Here is a 10,913-nt window from a genome sequence, read left to right as displayed (position 1 = left end):
CAGTCCTCTGGGGCCTGATTGGTGTCACACTTCTTCTCCATCCCTAGCAAACACAGCTGATTAATCAAACTGCAGTCTAAACTGAAGATCATGATTAGGTGATTATTGAAGTCAGGTGTGCTAGCTGAGGCTGGGGCAAAACTGTGACACCAATCAGGCCCTCGAGGACTGGAATTGCCCACCCTTGAGGGGGATGGTGGAGAGAATAGGGTGAAATGTATTGATGGAAAATGGAGGAAAAAGGTAAGACACACACACACAGAAACACAGGCCCTGCTCTCCTTGTCTACCTCCTGACTGCATTGTCAACCACAACAGCCTACCTCACAAAGTCGTAAGGTCTAGAAACTGGGCTTGTGAACTCAGTAATAAAGCCCTCTAATTATCCAGTGTCTATTTTTATGATCAGTAACACTAAGGACATAGATTTGAGAAATATACACTCATATCCCAAAACTGAAATCTATGACTTCTATCACTTCTCCTCTCCCTCTCTCTATGCAATCTTGATACAGTCACAGTATCTTCATACTGTCTATTACCACATCGTTTTCTACTAGTGGATGTATTTCCCTTCATTCAGAACTGTATATTTTATGATACATCTGATTTACCTTTTTTAATGCCCTTTCAAATCAGAGTTGAACCCTAATTTAACCCTACACACATTTGTGAAATAGTCAGCAGGGTCTTTTAAATGCAGAATAGGACAAATAAGACAAGACACAATAGGCTTGTAAAAAAGGCCATCCTGCTCTTCTCCTCTCTACCTAACTTCCCCTTCAGTTTCCCCTAAGTCCCATTAGTTTGGCTGCTCAGCCTACCTAAGATGCCCTCAACCATCATAGCCCTGCCTATCCCAACCAATCAGAGTGCTTGGAAATGCGCATCTGGACACTGCACCCGCCCACTCAGGTCAGTGTTATCGTCACCCGAAGGGAAAAGACGCAAGTTTCTGAGGACTTGCTAATATCAACAGTAAGACGAATGTCTGAATGTTGTACATGCATCGACATGTAAGTTGCAGGCGGTGTTTACATGCTGTGTAATAATAGGTAATTACCACTAATTACTTATCGTTACTTTGATACGTTTCAGCCGTAAGTTCTACGGTATGGCTGTTACTATTCTTTCATGTTAGACCATTCAAAAGCTGCTTTCAGTATTGTTTATCATTTGCAGTGTTATTCCATACTGCCATAGGTGTTATTACTGCATTAGTTTCACAAGTACTTTTGCAGAAGTGGAGACCCATAGGGTGGCACACAATTGGCCCAGCGTCGTCCGGGTTAGGGGAGGGTTTGGCCGGGGGGGCAGGCCGTCATTGTAAATAAAAATGTGTCCTTAACTGACTTGACTCATGCGCAGAGTAAACGATGACCCTGTGGCGCCCGGGTAGATCTAATAAGGTCTCAGCCTGTCAGATTCTCACACAGGGTCAGAAAACTACTTTTTTTTTTTACTCATACTTGAGTAAAAGTAAAGATACCTTAATAGAAAATGACACAAATAAAAGTGATAGTCACCCAGTAAAATACTACTTGAGTAAAAGTCTAAAAGTATTTGGTTTTAAATATACTTAAATAAATGTAGTTGCTAAAATATACTTAAGTATCAAAAGTCAAAGTAAAAGTATGAATAATTTACAATTCCTTATATTAAGCAAACCAGACTGCACAGTTGTATTTTTATATACGAATAACCAGAGTCATACTCCAACACTCAGACATCATTTAAAAACAAATCTTTTGTGTTTAGTGAGTCAGATCAGAAGCAGTAGGGATGACCAGGGATGTTTTCTTTTGGGTGTCAGGGAAAATGTACGGATTAAAAGGTACATCATTTTCTTTAGGAATGTAGTGAAGTAAAAGTAAAAGTTTTCAAAAATATAAATAATTAAGTAAAATACAAATACCCCAAAAAACGACTTAACCCTTGTGTAGTCTTAACATTCTGTATACTCCCCTTGCTCTAAGGGAAAAAATGACCCGCCTTAACTAAACCCCTAAAATATAGCAGCTTAATTGAATTTTAAACCCCAAATCTATTTTGCTTGAAGAAACAACCTGTCGTGCATCACAAACTTTGTGAATATCAGTGTTTTCCCTCCTCACAATGCAGAAAGACTGCATTTAATCAGCGAACACCACTGGTTTTTATTAAAACACCACTGTCATAATTGTTTTCTTTACTAAAGTAGAGGTTTATTATTATTATTGCTAAAGGTACTGCATTGGTGTAAACATGACTTTTTTAGCAAGAGATAGCACTTGTATAGCCTAAGAAAATAGCAGAAATGTGTTTTAATGCATTTTATTGAAGGGAAACAATAACAGTCTTGAACTTTTTGGGCAACACAGTGATATATTCTTATATACTGTACAATGAGGAATTCAACTACAAAATACTAGTCTTCTCCCATTTGTTTAACCATTGCCCCCACCCACAAGGTGTATAAACAACAATAAATAAGAATAAAATAAGATAAAAGATACAAAACAAAAAACGTGAAGAACATAAATTAATCAACTCTAATTAGCACATGTAGGACAGTATGCAAGTGTGTGTGCATGGACTTTGCAGATGTATTTCTCACGTGCAGCGTATAGTATTTGTTTTACAGTCCTTCTTTGGGGGACAGAATTGGCAGCCTCAGGTGGATCAGGACAAGATTCAGCCCCATGAACAGCTTTCACAAGCTGTTCACAGTGTGTGGGGGAGATGCTCCCTTCTTTGAATGTGTGGGGTCACAAGTGCCTTTCCCAGCTGCTCCAGGAGCACCCTCCTCTTGTTCCGCTTATCAGGCATCCAGGTAGGGTTGATCTTGTTCCATATCACGAAGGCATTGTATGAGGACACATCAATGATGTTATGGAAGATGACCAGGGGCCAGCGGGCAGTCATCCTCCTGCAGCTGTAAGTTACAATCACCTTGTCAAGGTTGTCCACGCACCCTTTGTTGTGGTTGTAGCCCAGGATGATGGCTGGCTTCCTGTCCTCATGATCACTGATATCAGCCGTTTGATGCAGTGTGCTCAGGAGGACCACATTCTTGTTCCTCTTTGGGAGGTAAGAATCTAGAGTGGTGGTGAGCGTGAAGGAAAACTTTGATGAGAAGGCCTCTCTCCCTCTTGTTGTGAGGAGTGCAGAGGGGAGCTCAGGCTTGTTCTTTCTAACTGTGCCAACCATGGTGATCTTCCTCTTCAGGAGCTGCTGGCTGAGTTCAATCAGTAGCACACATCATCTTCATTTCTCATTGTGTGTGTGTGTGTGTCTTTGTGGTTTTTGTGGTGTGTAAATTATTTTAAAACTGCCGGGTCAAAATGACCCTAAAACAATCTTTGTACCCTGGTGGTGTACAGCTTTCATGGAAATATGAACAAAGGAGATGTTTCACTTTTTCTAATGTTGAGGTCACTCTAGGAAAAGTCATCAAATTTCAAGTTGAAAAAATATAATTTAGAGGGTTTTCTCTGCTGTTAAACATAGTGGCGGGTCATTTCTTACCCTTAAGACAACACAAGGGTTAAGTAGTACTTTAAAGTATTTTTACTTAAGTACTTTACACCACTGGTGGTGACTATCAAGAGTACAGTGATGGGCCTCAACATCAGGTTCTAACACTGGACAGCACTATAGAGGGCAGACCCAAATCAATCAGTTATAAGTATATAGGGGTGAGGGCATGCACAGCGATCAACTGTTTTTTTTACATGGTCCTACGGATTTAGTGACCAATCGTTTTACAAGGCTAATATTTTATGAGTTCAACATAAGCAATACGGCCATGAAAAGGATGGAAGGCGCTCTCGGCTGTTTGTGGTGATGTAATAGCGTCAAATGAACAGCGGGAGGCGCCTAAATTACGTTATGGTTTAGGACTCATCGCTCCTCAGTGACTCTAATGAGAGAAATATTCCATTCAGTAGCTGACACTGCGATAATACTTTACTTTTAGGTTTCACCTTTACCAACATTTATTATAAATTTTGTAAACAAATTGTGAAAATATTAAAGCAAAAATATCTCCGCACCTAAAATGCTGAGTAACAGGATATTTAAAACAATATCCAACCACTTTTGCACAATTGTGTAGCCTACTCAATATAACATGCTATGAAAAGAGTTCGTATGAAAATTGTGTTTAAACTCTTGGGGGAAAAACATTACAGGGACCAGGTGAGAACACCAGACCAGTGTCACAGGGCACTGTTAAATCCAAAGATCCGTTTTTGACACCCTCTAGCCTATCCCCCTCCACCTCCCCCTTCTTGCCCCGCTACACACACACACACACACACACATACACGAGTGCTAGCGGTAGTAGGCTATCAACTCAAGTTACCCCTCTCACACACAAAGCGATCATTTTGGGGAAAGAAAATGCATGGGACGCCAGTGCCTGGAGCTTACAGACACAGTTTTCACCGTTGACCGAGCTTGAAGCCATTCGTTACACTGAAAGGTCCTTGCCATAGTGAACCAGTCTAGACCGTTGTGTGTGTTTTCATCGTTTCTCGAGTGCTATTTGGGTTTTGACACAATGGGGTGCTGCAGCGGCCGATGCACGCTCATCTTTCTTTGCACGATCCAGCTGGTGAGTGGCCCGTTATTTTCTATAGCCTAATACAAAAAGTGTCATTTGCTCGTTTCTTGATTTTGTTTAGAAAATTTAATTTTGTTTTGGGTGAAACACATTTGAAAAATATTTGTTTAATCATGCCACGTTATTGTGAATTTACTGTGGACACTGACCAGTTTTGCTACCAGTGCTTTCGTGTTGAATTAGTGATAGCGGATGAAGGCAGATTGATGGCCGGTGAAATACAATGGGCATACAGTAGACCTATTATGTGGCCAAACATCCACGTGCAGCACGCTGTCTGTTTCTTCCTTCACCTCGTCCGTTCCACGAGGATAGGCTACTTCGCGAGTCGTGAGGGAACATATGGCAAGATTCAAGAGTGGTGTGTGTGCACTCCCTTATCCACAAGCTATAGTTATGTGCAGTTATTGGGCCAGATCAACTCACCACAAATGCAAAATAGCCCCTATGACACTGGTGCAAACATGTTCACGCACCTCTGCTGACCAAACAATTGTACTGTAGCCTACAAGTGTATCCATGTGGTGCTATCCAATGTGTACTGTAATTTGTGCGTGACCATTGCCACAGTAGCCTGTTGTATTGGTGTTTTGTGCAATACCAGCACCATTGTTTCTTCTCAGCTAAAGTTGTTACTGTGAGTGGCACATCAGAGTAGGCTAAGCTACATCAGTCACACCGGGGAGTTTTACAAAGACTGTTCAACCACTTGTCACCGGTTGAGTCACTGTGTCAGGTGTCCGTTTGTAATCCTACCTCAGTGAAAACAAATACACGTGTGTGTTGGCTTTCATTGATTTCACAAATGGCCTGCTTTCAAACAGTTGATCCCTTTTTGACTGTGATGTACGATCCTATTAGTTTAGTTTGGATAGATCGTTTTGTAGGAGAGCTTCCACCCGACCAATAATCACCATGGGAGTCTATGATCCACAAAGTGAGTCTTCAGCTAGTTACAACCTGCTGGAGAGAGATTGTTCCCCGGCTGTGATCAGTGGAGTGCGAGACGTGACATTTTACACTTAATGGCTGTGAACTTGCCGTAAATGCCCCCTCCCCATTCTAACTAAACACTGAATTTTTCAATCTTGCTCCCTCTCTCCACCACCCTGCAGGGAGGGGAAAGTGGAGGTGACAGGGTGTGAGAATGTTATTTATGATGGAATTAAAAGAGCTCTCTCACACAGTGAGGTTGGGTAAGCCCCTAGTATACAACCATGTCAACAGCTAAAATACCAGTAACCCCATCTCTACTCAACCATTTATTTGTTTCAAAAACCATAGCTCTGGTAATTCTTTCCATGCACCAGGGGTTAGGTTTAAGGACATAGTGAAGGGAGTAGGGAGAGAGAGAGTAACACGCTGACATGAACACATTAATGGAATGTTTGCCTGTTTGGGGTGTGGGAGGGGTACTACATGCTTAGAAAAGAGGTTCCGAAAGGGTTATTTGGCTGTCCCAATAGGAGAACCCTTTTTGGTTCCCGGTAGAACCCTCTGTGGAAAGGGTTATTTGGCTGTCCCAATAGGAGAACCCTTTTTGGTTCCCGGTAGAACCCTCTGTGGAAAGGGTTATTTGGCTGTCCCAATAGGAGAACCCTTTTTGGTTCCCGGTAGAACCCTCTGTGGAAAGGGTTCTATCTGGAACCAAAAAGAGTTCTTCAAAGGGTTTTCCTATGGGGACAGCCGGTTCTAGATAGCACTTTTTTGTTAAGAGTGCATTTGTCCTCGACTAAGCTGTACCCCTGCACATTGACTCGTTACCAGTATCCCCGGTATATAGCCTCATTAATGTTATTTTATTGTTACTTCTTTTTACTTTAGTAAATATTTTCTTAACTCTTATTTTTCTTAAAACTGCATTGTTGGTTAAGGGCTTGTAAGTAAGCATTTCACAGTAAGGTCAACACCTGTTGTATTCGAGGCATGTGACAATTATATTTTGATTTGATTTGCTCCTTCATGTCCCTGTTGAAACCATCATTAAAAAGGTTGTGCCTTACTGGAGAGGAGAGGAGAAGAGGGTTTTTTCTCAGTCAAGAAGACACTTCTTGCAATTCACAGCTAGCAAAAGTAAAATGTGTGTGTGCAGTGGTCAGAGTTCACGAAGGGGCCATGGTGATGTCATCCAGGTCCTATCAGGTCACAGTAACCCCCCCGCTAGAGATGGATTGGTTCTCCTATAAACGATACAGCAGCATGGCGTGTAACCATGCTTGGGCTGAGCTCTATTCCCATTAAGTGGTAGCTCAATTGCTGTATCCATTCCAAGCACATGTGAAATTGACACACGGTTTTGTAGCAAGGATTTCTCCTTGATTTGAGTGGCGTTTATGACAGTTGTGGAGAATGTAGATGACAAAGGGTTCAATCAAAGTGATGTAAAGCCTTCAATTCACAACCTCAATCCATGTACAGTATTGTACCTGTTGCAGTACAGTGGGTTACAATGTAACTCATACTCATGTCTTTGTCCATAACAATATTCTGCTCCATTTGCTCTCTCATATAGTGCCTAATCTCTAGACTGGTGAGTGCAGCAGTGTTCCAGAGAGCTCCATTACTGTATGAAAAATAGTGTGAATGATGGTGGTGGAAATGTAATAGTATTTCTATCAACACTGCCATCATCTCCCATTCAGCAGCACTCTCTGCACTCTACCAGGGTGCTTCACTCCTCTCCCTGCCTCAGGGGTAGCTGCCTGGCTGGCTGTGAGATTCCTGGAGATCAATCTCCTCCCTGAATGCTCTTTGCCTCCGACGTAATGTGTGGGGGGGTCCAGGGCTGTTGACGACTGTCACCCCAGTGCAGGAATGTGACACACGTTCAGTGCATTTGGAAAGTATTCACTTTTTCCACATTTTGTTACGTTACAGCCTTATTCTACAGTTGATTAAATCGTTTTTCCCCTCATCAATCTACACACAATACCCCATAATGCCAAAGCAAAACCAGGTTTTGCAGAAATTTGTTGATACCCTTCCCCAGATCTGTGTCGCAACACAATCCTGTCTTGGAGCTCTAAGAACAATTCCTTCCACCTCATGTCTTGGTTTTTGCTCTGACATGGACTGTCAACTGTGGGATCTTATATAGACAGGTGTGTGCTTTTCCAAATCATGTCCAATCAATTGAATTTACCACAGGTGGAATCCAATCAGGTTGTAGAAACATCTCAAGGATGATCAATGGAAACAGGATGCACCTGAGCTCAGTTTCGAGTCTCATAGTAAAGGATCTGAATACTAATGTATTATTATTTATGATTTATTTGACCTTTATTTAACGAGGCAAGTCAGTTAAGAACACATTCTTATTGATAATGACGGCCTACCCCGGCCAAACCTGGACGACGCTGGGCCAATTGTGCGCCACCCTATGGGACTCCCAATCACAGCCGGTTGTGATACAGCCTGGAATTGAACCAGGGTCTGTAGTGACGCCTCTAGCACTGCGATGCAGTGCTTTAGACCATAAATAAGGTATTTCAGTTGTTATTTTTAATACATTTGCAAAAATTTCTAAAAACCTGTTTTCACTTTATTATTATGGGATATTGTGTATACATTGATGAGGAAAAATATTTGATCCATTTTAGAATAAGGCTGTAACGTTGCAAAATGTGGAAAAAGTCAAGGGGTCTGAATACTTTCCCGAATGCACTGTGCATGTGGACACACAAACACATGCGGATGGGCAGGCAGACAGACAGACAGACAGACAGACAGACAGACAGACAGACAGACAGACAGACAGACAGACAGACAGACAGACAGACAGACAGACAGGCAGACAGACAGGCAGGCAGACGGACAGGCAGGGAGACAGACAGACAGACAGACAGGCAGGCAGGCAGGCAGACGGTCAAACAGGATGTTGTCCTTTTTTTTAGAGCCATTTTCACCAGACAACTGCTCCCTGTTTTAGTTTACCTCATAAATGACGCACCAGTGTCTACATGTCGCAGATACATTATTCATATGAGCTCGGCTGGTTTGTGTTTGTGTACGATATTGAAGACCTCTGAGGCTTATCCTTTCCCTAGTGTTTGTTGCTCCTCCTTGACCCCGTTGAAACCATTGTTAGAAAGCGACCACTTCACTGGAGACACCTTCGGCCATTCACAGCTAGATACCTCTCCTGTCCTCTTTACCTCCTCCTTGACCTTCTTACTTCCCCTCCCTTCTCTCCTGGAGGCCTGGGAGCACTGTCTGTTGATAACACCTGTTTAGCCAGCAGGATTCCGGCCCTGGGAATTCACCCTTCACTAGGACACCACGGATTACTGGACAACACACAGAGAGATAGAGGAGGAAAGAGGGCTGGGGAGAGAGAGAGAAGGGGCTGAGGGAGATGGAAAGAGAGGGTTGGGGGAGAGAGCACCTGGCCTAACCCTACTAGAATCTGAAGTCAAATGTCTACTGTTTGCTGATGATCTGGTGCTTCTGTCCCCAACCAAGTAGGACCTACAGCAGCACCTAGATCTTTTGCACAGATTCTGTCAGACCTGGGCCCTGAGAGGAATTCTCAGTAAGACAAAAATAATGGTGTTTCAAAAAAGGTCCATTTGCCAGGACCACAAATAGAAATTTAATTTAGACACCGTTACCCTAGAGCACACAAAGTGTACATACCTCTGCCTAAACATCAGCGTCACAGGTAACTTCCAATAAGCTGTGAATCATCTAAGAGACAAGGCAAGAAGGTGTGCCATCAAAAGGAACATAAAATTCAACATACCAATTAAGATCTGGCTAAAAATACTTGAATCAGTTATAGAACCCATTGCCCTTTATAGTTGTGAGGTCTGGGGTCAGCTAACCAACCAAGAATTCACAAAATGGGACAAACACCAAATTGAGACTGTATGCAGAATTCTACAAAATATCATCTGTGTACAAGGTAAAACACCAAATAATGCATGTAGAGCAGGATTAGGCCGCTAACCAGAAAAGAGACGTTAAATTCTACAACCACCTAAAAGGATGCGATTCCCAAACCTTCCATAACAAAGCGATCACCTACAGAGAGATGAACCTGGTGTCACGTTCCTGACCTGTTTTCCCTTGTTTTGTATTTATTTAGTATGGTCAGGGCGTGAGTTGGGTGGGTTGTCTATGTGTGATTTTCTATGTTGGGTTTTTTGTGTTCGGCCTGGTATGATTCTCAATCAGAGGCAGCTGTCAATCGTTGTCCCTGATTGAGAATCATACTTAGGCAGCCGGGGTTTCACGTGTGGTTTGTGGGTGTTTGTTGCCGTGTTAGTGTTTTTTCACCACACGGTACTGTTTCGGTTTTCTGCACATCGTTTATTGTTTTTGTATTTCAGTGTTCAGTTCGGTTTTAATAAATCATCATGAGCACGTACCACTCTGCATATTGGTCCGATCCTTCTCGCCTCTCCTCGTCCGATGAGGAGGACGAAATAGACAATCGTTACACCTGGAGAAGAGTCCCCTAAGCAAGCTGGTCCTGGGGCTCTGTTCACAAACACAAACAGACCCCACAGAGCCCCAGGACAGCAACACAATTAGACACAAACAAATCATGAGAAAACAGAAAGATAATTACTTGACATATTGGGAAGTATTAACCAAAATAACTGAGCAAACTAAGAAGGCTATTTTGCCCTAAACAGAGAGTACACAGTGGCAGAATACCTGACCACTGTGACAGACCCAAACTTAAGGAAAGCTTTGACTATGTACAGACTCAGTGAGCATAGCCTTGCTATTGAGAGAGGCAGCTGAAGGCAGACCTGGCTCTCAAGAGAATACAGGCTATGTGCACACATCCCACAAAATGAGGTGGAAACTGAGCTGCATATCCTAACCTCCTGCCAAATGTATGACAATATTAGAGACACATATTTCCCTCAGATTACACAAATCTACAGAGAATTAGAAAACAAATCCAATTTTGATAAACTCCCATATCTATTGGGTGAAATACCACAGTGTGCCATCACAGCCGCAAGATTTGTGACCTGTTGCCACAAGAAAAGGCCAACCAGTGAAGAACAAACACCATTGTAAATACAACCAATATTTATGTTTTTGTTTTCCCTTTTAGAGAGAGGGAGGGCTGGGGGAGATAGAGAGAGGGAGGGCTGGCTGGGAGATGGAGAGAGGGAGGGCTGGCTGGGGAGAGGGAGGGCTGAGGGAGATGGAGAGAGAGAGGGATGGCTGGGGAGATGGAGAGAGGGAGGGCTGGCTGGGGAGATGGAGAGAAGGAGGGCTGGCTGGGGAGATGGAGAGAGGGAGGGCTGGCTGGGGAGATGGAGAGAGGGAGGGCTGGCTGGGGAGA

General features: G+C 42.9%; 1 protein-coding gene across 3 annotated transcripts in view; it reads left to right on the top strand.

Moving 5' to 3' along the window:
• Positions 1-4,295: 4,295 nt before the first annotated feature.
• LOC139542905 (sodium/potassium-transporting ATPase subunit beta-1-interacting protein 4-like) overlaps positions 4,296-10,913 on the top strand; it is a 130,892-nt gene continuing 124,274 nt past the window's right edge. For all 3 annotated transcript variants that reach the window (XM_071348876.1, XM_071348874.1, XM_071348875.1), the window contains exon 1: positions 4,296-4,597. In XM_071348876.1, the coding sequence (XP_071204977.1) occupies positions 4,544-4,597 (54 nt within the window). In that variant the 5' untranslated portion in view covers positions 4,296-4,543. The remainder of the gene's footprint in view (positions 4,598-10,913) is intronic.

Source organism: Salvelinus alpinus, chromosome 17, assembly GCF_045679555.1.
Source record: "Salvelinus alpinus chromosome 17, SLU_Salpinus.1, whole genome shotgun sequence".
NCBI lineage: Eukaryota > Metazoa > Chordata > Actinopteri > Salmoniformes > Salmonidae > Salvelinus > Salvelinus alpinus.
Note: the sequence above shows the minus strand (reverse complement) of the source record. Positions and strands in the feature narration are given on the sequence as shown.